General features: G+C 41.3%; 1 protein-coding gene across 2 annotated transcripts in view; it reads left to right on the top strand.

Moving 5' to 3' along the window:
• The window catches only part of TRIM29 (tripartite motif containing 29), a 49,512-nt gene extending 41,245 nt beyond the window's left edge, over positions 1 to 8,267 (top strand). Inside the window, exons 7-10 of one of the 2 annotated variants that reach the window (XM_072155620.1) lie at positions 594 to 677; positions 4,362 to 4,454; positions 5,428 to 5,504; positions 7,859 to 8,267. In XM_072155620.1, the coding sequence (XP_072011721.1) occupies positions 594 to 677; positions 4,362 to 4,454; positions 5,428 to 5,504; positions 7,859 to 7,918 (314 nt within the window). In that variant the 3' untranslated portion in view covers positions 7,919 to 8,267. The remainder of the gene's footprint in view (positions 1 to 593; positions 678 to 4,361; positions 4,455 to 5,427; positions 5,505 to 7,858) is intronic. The other variant, XM_072155622.1, reaches the window with a different exon arrangement.
• The last annotated feature ends 8,473 nt before the right edge of the window (positions 8,268 to 16,740 follow it).

The following is a 16,740-nucleotide window of genomic DNA, read 5'->3' as shown; positions in this document are numbered from 1 at the left end:
ATCCTGTTTCGGATCCTATTTCTGGCTTTGTAGTGCTCGTTGTTTTGCCGAAACTCCTGGCCGGCTTGAAACTGTTGATGGGCGTGGCTGCAGCCTATCGGTGGGCAACGGTAACATGACTAGGGTCCACTGAAGCCACTGATTGGTTGCAGCAGGTACCGGGCTGGCCTAAATGTGGGCTGCCTAATGGGCGCCACAATGCTCATATCAGGAGCCAGAACCAGAACCCAGAGAAGGATAAGTATGTTTTTGTTAATCCTGCCCTAGTTCCCATGGAACTTTCCTAGATTCTCAGAAAACCCCTTTAAAGGGGTAGTCTTCAGATTGAAAAACATGGCAACCTTTCTTCAATAACAGCTCCTCTCCTCACCATGGGTGCTGCAACTAAAATCCATTCATCTATATACAGCTCAGGTGCAAAACCGGCCCAAACCATGGGCTGTTTTGGGGGCGAAAGCAGCCTTGTTTTTCAACCTCCGGACAACCCCTTTAAATTTAGCATCCATAATAATGAAGTATAGTGTGGCTCATAAAATAAATCCTTAGTGTTATTCTGTAGACTACTTCGTAAAGGATAGAACTTCTTCTTATAGGTTCCTACAGGATGTGGGACCAGTCCCCCAGTCAGACCCAGGAGGACATTCCCAGCTACTCAGCCGCAAACTTTTCCCAGAAAGGTACTCCTGCCAGTTTTGGCCAATGTGAACCCTATCACTTTAGTATAGATTACAGCGGGATTAATCTGTGGGCTTCTACCTCTCTTGATCACGGCTCTCGCTTTGCTTGTTGCTTTACGCTTCTCTCTGGTGGTGAAATGTTACACTAATTTCCTAATTCTATCCTGACGTCTTGTAACTCGTGTTTTTACAGAAAAAATTCAATCAACGAAAAAATGTTGAACTCACAATGGTGTAAAATTACAAAAAGTCTAACCCACAGCCAACCAGTCTAACTTTGTCTAAAAATTGGGCAATAATGTTTTAAAATAATAAATTCAGTTCCGGCTCTGTTGCTCTGGTCCTCCTCACATCATTAACATCATATTGAAATATGTGATAGCATCGACCAATCACAAGCCCCGGAATTAAACCTCTGAAGCCAGTGATTGACTAAAACTGTTACATATTATAAACATGACATAGATCCTGCAGCAAGATAAACAAAGCCCTGCAGGGGGGACCCAGAGCAGCAGTGATGGATCTGGCAAGGATTTTCTTTCTTTCGGTCATTTCATATCTCCATTTTTTGTTGATACTGGACAAATCCTTCAATAAGTTCAAAGAAGATCTTAGTCCTTGGCCTAATACAGTTAGTCTTGACTCACAGCTCCCGTTCCAATTGAGCTGTATAGCAAATAGTTAGTATTTTTATGATGTCAGAAGTGGCCTGCCAATGTCATCATCAAATATTTTATATACTGTGTCGAATACTAAGACTTTCCTTCCTGTCAGTGATACATAAAACATATAGTTCTTATAGAAGAACACATGCTCACCATAGACATTTACTTTGATATATTTTCTCATCTGGTGACATGAATTTCATTATATTTATTTTACGGCTGTTACTATGAAATACTGCTGTGCAGATAAGTGTAAGCTTGGTGAATGAGTCAGCCAGGAACTTATTTCAAAAGGCTCCTTCTCTCTTTAATCTTCACAGCGGCGCTGAGTATTTAAGCCTTGTCCACTGTAGATAAGGAATGGCGCTGTGTACAAAATGAAAGCTGAAGTATGATTGGTTCCCATGGGCTATTAGAATAGTTCTGCTCAGACAATTCTGATAAATCTCCCCCAGTTGGAACCATCTTAAGGTCATGCTCATGGTTTCCAAATTAATACTTAAAGGGGTTTTCCAGACTAAAAACATTGATTACATCCATAGAATAGGTCCTCAATATCATCATGATGACAGTCTGTCATTCCCACAAATCAGATGTGCTCAGCAGCTGATAAATCGAGAATGTAACACAAATCAGACAGCGCTGTTCTCCGTGTAGTGGTTAGACAAGGTTACTGCAGACCAGCTCCCATTCATTTTAATGAGATCTAAACTGCAGTGACTCAGTTCGGCCACTACATAGAGATCGGAGCTGTCTACTTCCTTTTGCTTTGTTGAGAACATATTGGGGCAGATTTACTTACCCGGCCCATTCGCGATCCAGCGGTGCGTTCTCTGCGGTGGATTCGGGTCTTCTGGCGATTCACTAAGGTAGTTCCTCCGCCGTCCACCAGATGTCGCTGCTGCGCTGAAGAGCATCGGAACGCACTGGAGTACACCGAGCCGGGCTGAGTGAAGGTAAGCGTGTGCCAAGCGACAATTTTCTTTTTTTTAAATGCGCCGGTTTTTCCGAATCCGTTGGGTTTTCATGCGGCCACCCCCCCCGATTTCCGTCACGTTCATGCTGGCGCCGATGCGCCACAATCTGATCATGTGCGCCAAAAACTCGGGACAATTCAGGGAAAATCGACGCAAATCGGAAATATTCGGGTAACACGTCGGGAAAACGTGAATCGGGCCCTTAGTAAATGACCCCCATTATCTGTTGGGTTGCTAGTTGTTAGATTTCCATAAATATCATACTGAGGACCTATCCTTAGGATGAGCGGCCCCATGGGGTCCAGTTTCGGGAGGATCGGCTGAACTTTAAAAAAGGTACAGTTAAGGTACCAGAAGTGAACCTAAACCGACCGCAAACACCAGCAGCAACTGCCACCACTGAACCCAAACCTGAATTTCTAGCTGAACCCGCAATGTTCCGCACAGGACCAGGTCCCCTCATCCCTACTCATTGATACTATTAGCCTAAAAACTTCTGATTGGCTGCTTTTTTCCAAAAACAGTGCCACGCCTGTATACAGTTGTCATGCGGTATTCCAGCTTGGCCTCACTGGCGGTGTAGCTCACACATCTTGCAATATCAAATGTTGAACATCAGTGTAGAGGTTGAGGGTAGCAGGGGTCAGCCTGAATAGAAAAAAGTCATAGCCGACCTCTACAAAAATGTGGGTTTGACAGAACTACAGATTTGGGCACAAATATATTTTTCAGTTCTATTTGACGATTCACATTCTATTTTCCTCACTTGAAAGTTACAATACATTTGATGTTTGTATGTTAAATATCTAATCTCCACCCCTTTTTTGATTATTTACTTAAAGGGAATGTCTAGTATTCTCTATTGGATAATTCTCAGCATAGACCATCGATATCTGATCAGTCGCTCCTGCTTTGCGCCTAGATTGTGCACACAGCTCCGTGCTCTGTGTAGTGGCTGGGTGCCGTTACAACAGCTCAGTTACCAGCTACTCAATGGGAGGTCAACCTGTAGTTACAACACCTAGCCACAGGACTGCCACTAGGAAGTTCGGGGACCGTGACTGGCAAATGTTGTGGGCCCCCACAGAATAATCATCCACCCATGTGTACACAGTGAATTTTCTGCACTTGAAAAGGGAGGGGTGTTTTCTGTGACTTAGGGCTCCTTCTCCTCCTTGAAGCCCCCTAATCCCCCCCCTGATGGCTTCCCTGCCGAGCCACTACACAGAATATGGAGCTATCTGCTTTCGGCACCATTCAATGTTTCGTACCTTGACGATTCAATCAAATATTGAGGATAGGTCTTTAAAATCAAGTACTAGACAACCATTTTAAGGTGGACATACATATCAGATGAATGTTGGACAACAATGGCTGGTTGTCCATCTGATGCGTTTGGGGATCCTTCAACCCTACTCAACAGCAGATGTTTGGGGGAAACAAGGAAGGGTCATGTGATTCTTTAATGCTCTTCCTCTTAGGGGAGACACTTGCCGCCATAAGTATTTCCCTTCTTCCCATTATGAGCACATGTGTATCGTCCCGAGAACCTTCATGTGTATCGTCCCAAGGACCTTCATGTGTATCGTCCCGAGGACCTTCATGTGTATCGTCCCGAGGACCTTCATGTGTATCGTCCCGAGGACCTTCATGTGTATCGTCCCGAGGACCTTCATGTGTATCGTCCCGAGGACCTTCATGTGTATCGTCCTGAGGACCTTCATGTGTATCGTCCCGAGGACCTTCATGTGTATCGTCCCGAGGACCTTCATGTGTATCGTCCCGAGGACCCTCATGTGTATTGTCCAGAGGGCCTTCATGTGTATCGTCCCGAGGACCTTCATGTGTATAGCCCCGAGGACCCTCATGTGTATAGTCCCGAGGACCTTCATGTGCGTTATACTTATCTGCAGATTTGCACTGGCTTGATGCATGCTTTTCACAATACGTATGACTTACATTACGAGGATATCATTTTATTATACTGTAAGTGGTTGTGGAATCTCTGTAGTGATTTACATCTTACATTTTTCTTCTGGTAGCCCCCAACCAAATACCTTCCTTCCAGTATTCATCCACCGTGACAACTACAGAGACCAGCAACCAGCAAGACAACAACCTCTATAACATGAACGGTGAGTATATTCCATTAGATTCCTTTAAGGATCGCCCCATTCTTCCACCCTCATTCCTCTTATCTTCCCATTAGGACAGTAGGGGAGCCCGAGGTGTAACTAGGAGAGGCAGGGCTCCATAGAAGACCTCTGAATAGGGCCCCTGTACCTCCTCAGAAAATATGCTTATTAGTTTACTCACATATTAATACACTCGCACACATTTAAGCACTGATATATACATGTATATACTTACACGGATCCCTCCCAGTAGCTGCAGATCACATGGGGTAAGTAGGTGCAGGAAAAAGAGATGAGAGATTCCTAGTCCAATGTATCAGCTTGGATGATGGGGCCCCCTGACACTGCGGGCCCAATAGCAGCTGCTATGGCTGCTACCACTGTAGTTTTGCCCCTGGGGGGGCCTGTATCCTGACATTTTGGAGTAGAATAATGCACTTATGGAAGTTTTTGCCCCGAAGGTGGGGAAAGGGTAGCACTGGTTTGCACAGACAGAAAAAGGCGTGAAATTAGCAGAATCTATTCCAAGAGATGGTTACCATCAAGGGTTCACCAGCCAGGAGTCAAGTTGAGCCTCTCGCCTTAGGCAGCACAAACTAAAGGAAGGCGGGGTTAACATGAGGGGCACAGTCACTTCTACATATCACAACCTGACAATTATAAATAGTGCCTTTTCACACCTGAGGTCAACATGGGTGTTATACTGCATGAAGAACTGACATACTAAAAAAATAACATGATACATCATTATTGGGTTGGAAGGAGGGGCCACCATTTTATTGTTCACCTCGGGGAGTGTAGGTTCACCCCTGGTTATCAGGCCGGGAGCCGAATTTATGAAGTTCTCACCTCTCTGCCTTCATACCTACCCCCAGTGTGTGGCCAAGCATAGGCCATACCTAGTGTATAATGGAGCCATTACACTGATCCATTTATTGAATATTAATGCTGATCTTCGATGAAATCTCTTTAGTGTATCCACTGATGACGAGACACCAGCCAGCAAAAGCCCTGCCACAGACATGGAAGTCGTCAAAGCAAAGTCTCCTGGTACGTTGTGATTATTATTGTGTCTGAATTATATTGTCTTTATTATACTCTATATGAGCTTGTATCTATTTTGCCTTATTTTAGTTTTTTTAATATAAGAACTTTTTTCTTCAGAATAATCTAGTCCGGTCAAATGGTTGCAGAATACTGTACATCAGATGTTGTTAACATTCAATGAACATTCATTAACTTCAGTTCAGTTGTTCATTTGGAGCTTTGTACTATTTTATAGTGAATATTAAAGGGATTTTACATGTCCAATATATTAATGATATGTGGGAAATCAGTCGAGGTCCACTTTAAAAGAGCCGTACGAAGATTGATTGGTAACAATTTGATGTGTTTGGATCTGACTGCTAGAACCCATAGAGTTGATCCGCACTGATCACAAGAATGGGAATCTTGTTCTTATTGATTGATGGAGCGGCCGGGTGAGCATGCATCCTGTGGCTCCATTCAATACTTTGGGAGTGTTGAGTGCCAGGACTCTTATTCAATTCTCTTTGGGAGTGCTGTGCTCAGCTTGACCTGCCACTCAATAAATTAGTGAGAACGGAATTCCCAACGGTGGGGTCTGTTTTTGTGATTGATGGTGGTCCATTTTCGTGATTGGTCGTAGTTCATGCTCGTGATTGGTGGGGAGTCCATTCTCATGATTGGTGGTGGATCTGTTCTTGTGATTGGTGGTAGTCTTTTCTCATGATTGGTGGGGAGTCTGCTCTTGTGATTGGTGGTAGTACATTCTGTTGATTGGTGGGGAGTCTGTTCTTGTGATTGGTCATAGTATATTCTTGTGATTGGAGCTAGTCCATTCTCATCATTAGTGGTGGATCTGTTCTTGTGATTGGTGGTAGTCCATTCTTGTGATTGGAAGTAGTCCATTTTTGTGATTGGTCGTAGTCTACTCTTGTGATTGGAGGTAGTCTATTCTTGTGATTGGTCGTAGTCTATCCTTGTGATTGGAGGTAGTCCAATATTTGTGATTGGTGGTAGTCCATTCTTGTGATTGGTGTTAGTCTATTTTGTGGTTGGTGGTAGTCCATTCTTGGGATTGGTGGTAAGCTAATTCTTGTGATGGATCAGTTCTTCTGGTTGGTGGTAGTCCACTCTCATGGTTGCTGTTAGCCCATTCTCATGATTGGTGATGAACCCATGCTTGTGATTGATGGGGAGCCTATTCTTGTGATTGGTGGTAGTCTCGTGATTGGTGGTGGATCTGTTCTTGTGATTGGTGGTAGTCTCATGATTGGTGGTGGACCTGTTCTTGTGATTGGTGGTGGATCTGTTTTTGTGATTGGTGGTAGTCTCATGATTGGTGGTGGATCTGTTCTTGTGATTGGTGGTAGTCTTTTCTCATGATTGGTGGTGAGTCTGCTCTTGTGATTGGTGGTAGTACATTCTGTTGATTGGTGGGGAGTCTGTTCTTGTGATTGGTCATAGTATATTCTTGTGATTGGAGCTAGTCCATTCTCATCATTAGTGGTGGATCTGTTCTTGTGATTGGTGGTAGTCCATTCTTGTGATTGGAAGTAGTCCATTTTTGTGATTGGTCGTAGTCTACTCTTGTGATTGGAGGTAGTCTATTCTTGTGATTGGTCGTAGTCTATCCTTGTGATTGGAGGTAGTCCAATATTTGTGATTGGTGGTAGTCCATTCTTGTGATTGGTGTTAGTCTATTTTGTGGTTGGTGGTAGTCCATTCTTGGGATTGGTGGTAAGCTAATTCTTGTGATGGATCAGTTCTTCTGGTTGGTGGTAGTCCACTCTCATGGTTGCTGTTAGCCCATTCTCATGATTGGTGATGAACCCATGCTTGTGATTGATGGGGAGCCTATTCTTGTGATTGGTGGTAGTCTCGTGATTGGTGGTGGATCTGTTCTTGTGATTGGTGGTAGTCTCATGATTGGTGGTGGACCTGTTCTTGTGATTGGTGGTGGATCTGTTTTTGTGATTGGTGGTAGTCTCGTGATTGGTGGTGGACCTGTTCTTGTGATTGGTGGTGGATCTGTTTTTGTGATTGGTGGTAGTCTCGTGATTGGTGGTGGATCTGTTCTTGTGATTCCTGGTGGGTCTGTTCGTGTGATTGATGGTAGTCCATTCTCATGATTGGTGGGGAGTCCGTTCTCATGATCCATTGTTCTCATTAATCAAATTGTTATCCCCGATCCTGTGGTTTTCATAATGTTCACTACATCTGCATAACAATACAAATATAATAAAACTATTAACGATATCACCATTATAATATGCAATGAATATCCAGATTGCGGATTATAAATTCACAGAATATTGCCTTAATCTTTCTTAATCTTCACATAACAATTAAAGTCATTATCCTTTCTGCTTCGTCTGCAGACCCAGCAACGCCCTTTCTATGTGAATAAAGGAAACGCTTCAAACACTGAATCTCCATAAACCCCTGGGACCATGGAAGCCTAAGCCGCTGTCCTTCATCTTACCCAAGCTATTTGTCAGCAGTGAGAGGGTGCGGAGTTCTGCTTAATTCTCCTCTTGCAGTGAATGTGTCGTGACTAGATTTGGCTGGGAGGGAAAATAAAAGAAAAAAAAACAGGTTTTTCTTCTTTTTTTTTTTTTTTCTTCTTTGCCATCGGCAATAATCTCCTATTGGAATTCCTGGGTTGGGTCCGGGCTTGGATGAGTCTCTCGCTCAGCGTCGGCGTTTAACCCTTAAGCGCTGGGGTAGGACTCATGACTTCATTAGTTACTGGATATTGCATTGATTAAAGTGAGATATTTGACATTATGATCTGGTCTGGACACATTTGTATTGTTTTATTTTTGCATCGCACTCCCCCCTCCCCCCCCAAACTTCTTATTCCACTTACATGACGCCCAGCGCCCGCTCCGTTTATCCGCTCTTCCCATTAGACGGCGATGTACTCTCCGCAGGCGGCGCAGGCCCCATTTTTCACAGTTTCCTTCCAGTGTAATCTTCGCAGTTTAGAAGATATTCCCTCCTGCTTCTTCCCCTCCAGATGCTTTGTGAAATTCTTAAATCAATTTTAGGTAATGTAAGATTTATCTCCTGCATCCTTGAAGGAAATAAGCCTCGGTATTTCGCCTCGCCGCGCGCTTTCCGTCGCCTCGGACTATTATACCGCATGGTGTCGATATCGTTTCATCCGGTCTGTTCTAAGAAATATTGAAGACAAATTAGAAGGGGTCAGAGGAAAGGAGGAGGAATTTTTGGGGACTAGTCACAGTATATGGACTATTTCCCTTGTAAGTCTTCGAATGCACAACCTGTGTGGGCGACATATACAATAGGCCCCAGGTCATGTGAGAGGACAACAGATAAGAGGCTTTTGTTCTTAGACCACATTAATTCGGGTTCTACAGGAATAACTTGGAAGACACCTGGAAATTTTCACTTAAGGCAGAATTCCAGATTTTTTCTAGAATTTCACCTGAAACTATGACAGATAAATTACAGTCTTGTAAGATTCATGCTTCAACTTGTCTCCTTTGCAGATATAGACCATACACACTACCAGCAGTTATCACAATGTCACTGACCTGATCTGCAGACAGTAATGTATAGATCCAGAGAAGGTGATCAAACTCTACACAGTGTCCTATCTGCAGGTAGCATGGAGGAGCTGAGCAGATTGTACATAGTGTCCTATCTGCAGGTAGCATGGAGGAGCTGAGTAGATTGTACATAGTGTCCTATCTGCAGGCAGCATGTTATAGAGCAGGAGGAGCTGAGTAGATTGTACATAGTGTCCTATCTGCAGGTGGCATGGAGGAGCTGAGCAGATTATAGCATGTTATAGAGCAGGAGGAGCTGAGCAGATTGTACATAGTGTCCTATCTGCAGGTAGCATGGAGGAGCTGAGCAGATTGTACATAGTGTCCTATCTGCAGGTAGCATGTTATAGAGCAGGAGGAGCTGAGCAGATTGTACATTGTGTCCTATTTGCAGGCAGCATGTTATAGAGCAGGAGGAGCTGAGCAGATTGTACATAGAGTCCTAACTAAAGACACCATGTTATAGAGTAGAAGTAGGTGAGGAGATTGTACATAGTGTCCTATCTGCAGGTAGCATGTTAAAGAGCAGGAGAAGCTGATCAAATTGTCTACAATTTCCTATCTTCTGACAGCATGTTATACAGCAGAAGGAGCTGAGAAAATTGTACATAGTGTCCTATCTGCAGGCAGCATGTTATAGAGCAGGTGGAGTTGAGCAGATTGTACATAGTGCCCTATCTGCAGGAAGCATGTTATAGAGCAGGAGGAACTGATTAAATTGTCTATAGTGCCCTATCTGCAGGCAGCATGTTATGGAGCAGGAGGAGCTGAGCAGCTTGTACATAGTGTCCTATCTGCAGGCAACATGTTATGGTTGATATACAGTTTTATGGGGAAATATTAATAAAAACTTGCATAGTAAGGGCAGACATGTTTATAATAACACATGACGTACACCCAGATGTTTCCTGCAAAACTATATATCAAATATTCAGTTCAACTTGTGTTTTATTCATATAAATCCCTGCTCATTCTATACCTAGCAGTCTGGTGGGAGGGTCTAATCGGTGACCGCCCACTGGACTCCTAGACATGTAAATTAACAATACCAGATACACTAAATCCTTTGCTAAAAACAATATTTCAATTAGCTCAGCCCCTTCTGCTCTATAAGATGCTGCCAACCATTAGGTCTGCATGTGCGTCCTCTTGCATCTCCTTGTATTATTGCAATGCAGTAGCTTTAGTGTGTGATATCTGATGGCATAGGAGGTCTAATGAAATTCTCTCTATGTCTATAGAAAGCTCAAGTTTTCCTTCCAGTCCGTCTACTTTACTCCACACCCAGACACACAATGCAATACTGGTAAAAAAAAAAACCCAAAAATGATCTTCCTGCCATATAAAACACCAGTAAAGAAGCAGAATACAATATTCCTTCTATAAGCTTTCTGGCTAATAGTTCTATATTCTTTCAATGAACTATAAAATATATGAGAAAAAAACTTAAAAATTGTAATATTTTTTTTGTTTATGATGTTTGATGAAGACATAACGGTTACATTTTTTGTGAAAGTTCTGATGTAGTTTAGTTTGAGTACTAGAGGTTTAGATGTCATGTTCTTATTGTATTCCAGCATTAGGTTGAATTGCAATGAACATTTTAGAAGGTATTTTTCAGGTATTTTTGGTTGTTGTTGTCATGGTTTCTCTATGACCTTAGGGCTTAATGAACAAAGTTGGGATGGAATGTGAATTATGTTCTAATAGGAGCAAAAAGTCAGCACAAAGGAAGAACATACAGTAGTGATGTGGGACATGACGTGCATTTCTTTCTAACAGCAAAGTCGTTGGCAGGGCAATATTTCTATTACATCCATAAAAATACACATATACCTGCAGGCAGCATGTTATAGAGCAGGAGGAGCTGAGCAGATTGTACATAGTGTCCTATCTGCAGGTAGCATATTATAGAGCAGGAGGAGCTGAACAGATTGTACATAGTGTCCTATGTGCAGGTAGCATGTTATAGAGCAGGAGGAGCTCCCCGCTTTGAAATAAGCTTAATGGGAAAAGATTTCCTTAATTATTTTTTTATTCATTTAAATTTCTTCTGGTTCCCGGATTAGTTGTCAAGTGGGTGGTCCTTTCTGTGAATGACACTCTCAACCCCTAAAAATGTAAATATAGAAATAAATAATGGATGAGTTCTACTGAATCGTAAAGCTATATATCAATCTGCTCAGACTCACCTGCTCTGTAACATGTTAGCTGAATGTTCAACACAGCAGGTTCCCTTTAACCTGCAAACTCATTGTAAGGCTGCATCTCGGCGGCTGTGGTCCGGTGCACGGGGAAAAGCTAAATTTTGGTTAAAAAATGACATCAAATCCCAAATAGTATGGTAACTGGACTTTCATTCTAATATTAAAGAGATTTTCCCATCACTTTCTGATCATCGCTGGTCCAACCTCTGGGACACCAACCGAGCCTGATAAGGTACACAAGTGCAGTGTCATCTTCAGTCTCAGGATCAGGGGTTTTCCAAGAGATCATAAAGTAATGTATGGTAGCACTGGAATATCCCTTTAAGCAGCGCTGGACAGTGTGTTCATTTACATATTCATTAGAATGTTCCTGTTCTCATGTTGTGATATATCTAAATACAACAATGGTTAACAATAAAGTTTTACATTCAAAAAACTAAAGCACTATGAGTTTTTTTCTTTAATAAGAGCATCAGATCAAACTGTTATTTTGTTTCTAGAAATTTTAGGTAAATGTAAAGGTAGTTGTCCGTCCTGTAGAGGTCCCTCCACCTTTGAGCACCAGGCTCACTGAAGCTTTGGTGGTCCACCATGGCCAATTGTCCAAACTAAAGAACGCAACGGAACAACCATCAATTCAGGGGTGTAACTAGGAGAGGCAGGGATCCATGGAAGACTTCTGAATGCGGCCCCCTTCACGCTTAAAAATGTACATATTACAATCATATTTAAAAACACATTTATTTACCCATGTACCTAAACATACAGGCCTTAACTCATACACACATTTTTATACACACACATTTATACACTCATACACACATACTTATACACACACATTTATACATTCATACACACATATTTATACACCTATTTATACACTCATACACACATTTTTATACACACACATTTATACACTCATACACACATACTTATACACACACATTTATACATTCATACACACATATTTATGCACACACATTTATACACTCATAACCACATATTTATACACCTATTTATACACTCATACACACATACTTATACACACACATTTATACATTCATACACACATATTTATGCACACACATTTATACACTCATAACCACATATTTATACACCTATTTATACACTCATACACACATATTTATACACCTATTTATACACTCATACACACATACTTATACACACACATTTATCAACTCATAACCACGTATTTGTACACCTATTTATACACTCATACACACATACTTATACACACACATTTATACTTTCATACACACATACTAATACACCTATTTATACATTCATACACACATATTTATACACACACATTTATACACTCATACACACATATTTATACACACATATTTATCCACTCATACACACATATTTGTACACACACATTTATACACTCATACACACATTTTTATACACACACATTTATACACTCATACACACATACTTATACACACACATTTATACATTCATACACACATATTTATGCACACACATTTATACACTCATAACCACATATTTATACACCTATTTATACACTCATACACACATATTTATACACCTATTTATACACTCATATACACATACTTATACACACACATTTATAATTTCATACACACATACTTATACACCTATTTATACATTCATACACACATATTTATACACACATATTTATACACACATATGTATCCACTCATACACACATATTTATACACACACATTTATACACTCAAACACACATATTTATACACACATTTATACATTCATACACACATACTTATACACACACATTTATACACTCATACACACATACGTATACACACACATTTATACATTCATGCACACATATTTATACACACACATTTATCCACTCATACACACATATTTAAACAAACACATTTATACACTCATACACACATACTCATACACACATATTTATACACACACATTTATACACTCATACACACATATTTATACACACACATTTATACACTCATACACACATATTTATACACACACATTTATACACTCATACACACATATTTATACACACATTTATACATTCATACACACATACCTATACACACACATTTATACACTCATACACACATACGTATACACACACATTTATACATTCATGCACACATATTTATATACACACATTTATACACTCATACACACATATTTATAGACCTATTTATACACTCATACACACATACTTATACACACACATTTATACATTCATACACACATATTTATACACACACATTTATACACTCATACACACATATTTATACACCTATTTATACACTCATACACACAGTTATACACACACATTTTTACATTCATACACACATACTTATACACACACATTTATACACTCATACACACATACTTATACACACACATTTATACACTCATACACACATATTTCTACACCTATTTATACACTCATACACAAATACTTATACACACACATTTATACATTCATACACACATACTTATACACACATTTATACACTCATACACACATACGTATACACACACATTTATTCATTGATACACACATATTTATACACCTATTTATACACTCATACACACATACTTATACACACACATTTATACATTCATACACACATACTTATACACACACATTTATACACTCATACACACATATTTTTACACCTATTTATACACTCATACACACATATCCATACATGAAAAAACAATCCAATGGTCCAGCCTGATTCCAAGGCAACTTCAATCTTTATTTGATCAGAATCTCACATCCAAAGTGCAATTTCATTATCCACCAAAGCGTTTCAAACGGTCAAGCCGTTCTTAGTCATGGTTTGAAATGCGTTGGTGGATTATTTATACACTCATACACACATATTTATACACCCATTTATACTCTCATACACACATACAGCATATACACATCACATATACACACACATACAGTGCCATATACAGATGTACAGCATATATACACACATAGGGCTTCTGCGCCATGTTAGGGGGCGTGAAGGAGGGGCACGGCCGGCCGGAGGCGTGGGCTTGGCCGGTGGGTCGTTCCTCTCCGTGCACCTGTACACTCGCTGCAGACGGCCAATTTTCATATGTGAAAATTTGGCGGCTATATTTATTTCTACGTCAAGTGGGGCCTGGCGTTGAGATAAACACTGTGCAGGTCCTGCTGGATACATCAAGATGCTGGAGTCTATTGATGTATCTAACTGTGCCGGAGCAGCGCCACGGCGCATGAGCACCATTGTATGATAAATAACCCCCATACAGTATATACACATAACAGATACACACATATACAGCATATATACATCACATATATGTTATATAAATATTATACTGTACCATGTGAAGATTAATATGTATATAATGGTGCACATCCTCCATTCTTTAATGCATCAGGTTGGATGCCGGGGCCCCCTGACACTGCGGGCCCCATAGTGGCTTCTAAGGCTGCCCACACTGTAGTTACCGCCCTGCATCAATTTCAGGTTATAGTAAATTCCTACAACAAGCTGGGAGTTCAGTGATCCGGAGAGAACAGTGAAAATGCCCATTGAATAATAACTAGATCTTGAATCGGAGGGAAGTAATATAGAAAATGTTATCACAACATTAACTTAAACCGAGAAACATTTGTAAGGCAGGTCCTTATAAAGCTGGAGATCTGTTATGGAGGAGATGGATGACGTTGTCCCGGACTACACACATTCCTCTAGTACTCAGCCATAGGCGTGCTCGGGGGGTTTGAGCTATTGAGCCATCGTCTATGGTTATGGTGACAGGCAAGTAATACACTATATACATTTCCCCCAGAAACGGACATTAGCAGCACAATCACGTCTCCCGATATCGCCTATGTAACGTTATGGAAGTGATGGGTCTCCGCACTGAAGAATCAATATACATTTTTCTATTTTATCCCCACACAAATGTGCCGCTGTACTAATCATTTACTTTTATGGTTATTACCACGTGGAATAGTTACTTTTATGTGAGTAATAGAAGAAAGTGTTTGGGTTCAGCAGTGTCGGTCTAATCTCCGACAAGATGAATCGCTTACTGTACCTTACTTACCATTAAAGGGATTCTTCGACTTGTAACTGAGTGCAAAATCTGTGCCAGGACCATGACTATGATGTATGGTTTACAGTGCTAGTCTTCTCATATGGGAAAGTTGTGACACCTTATGGGCCCCCTAAGCATCTTGGGCCCCATTGTGACTGCACCCTCTGCTCCCCCTCAAGTTACGACCCTGATTTGGCTAATTACACTAAGTCCTTGGTAAAGCAGATGCCCATGACAGATAAAAGAGGTTATGCATATTTATGACTATTCAATTCCAGAACTGACATAAGACTAGTCCTGACCACTCCTGTTAAAGTAAATTTTGGTTCCTTAAGAGACAAGCAAAGGGCTTAACATCTTTCGAAAACACTAAACCTGGAACTAAGTAAATAAAATTGTATACAGATATTCCCCTACTTAAGTGCACCCGACTTACAGGCGACCCTTAGTTACAGAGGGACCTCTTTGCTCCATGTGACCTCTGGATGTTACTTTAGTCCCAGGCTGCAATGATCAGCTGTAAGGGGTCTGTAATAAAACTTTATTGATAATCCTTGGTCCCATTACAGCAAAACATTTTGGGCCCCAAATTTTTTTGTCTGGAGCTACAATTATAAAATATAAAGTTCAGACTTACAGATAAATTCAACTTAAAGGGGTTTTTCCACTGACAAAAGTTAGGCCATTTCTCACGGGATAGGGCATAACTTGCTAATCAGTGGGGGGTCTCAGTGCTGAGACCCCCACAGATCATGGAAATGAGGGGGCCGATGGGGTTCCATGTACCTCAGTCGGACCCCTCGTCACTTCGTCAGACAAATGAAGCAGATGGCCGCACTTTACCGTTAATCTCTTTGGAGCGGTTTCGGTACCGGCTTTATCCAATAAGTGGCCTGAGGAAAACTAAGAAAGTGAAGTTCTGTGCTCCAAGGAGGCCACTCATTAGCCAAAGAGGAGACCCTGACCCCTGGAACTTCTGGCTGGACTCAGTACTGAAAACCAGAAATACCAAAGCAATGCCAGAGCTAGTTTTCCATATCCCCGAAATCCCCAGGGCCGGTGCCAGCACTGGGCATACCTGAGCAAGTCCTGGGGCCCAGAGCTGCTGTGTGCCCACATAAGGCTGTACATAAGTGGTGAGGGGGGCTGTATCTAATGAATCCATAGGGGATGAGGGCAATTTTATATAAAATAACCATGAAGGGGCTGATTAATATGATAAACCAGGGACTATTTTAGGACAGGAGACTGTTTCAGTTTCTGTATTGTGAATCCCCCCACATGATTTCACTGCAAAGGGGCCCACTGAGGCCCAGGGGCCTACTGAAACCTGGAGCTGACCTTGGAAGTCCCCTTTAATATAGG

Source organism: Engystomops pustulosus, chromosome 6 (assembly GCF_040894005.1).
Source record: "Engystomops pustulosus chromosome 6, aEngPut4.maternal, whole genome shotgun sequence".
In the NCBI taxonomy this organism is placed as follows: Eukaryota; Metazoa; Chordata; class Amphibia; order Anura; family Leptodactylidae; genus Engystomops; species Engystomops pustulosus.
Note: the sequence above shows the minus strand (reverse complement) of the source record. Positions and strands in the feature narration are given on the sequence as shown.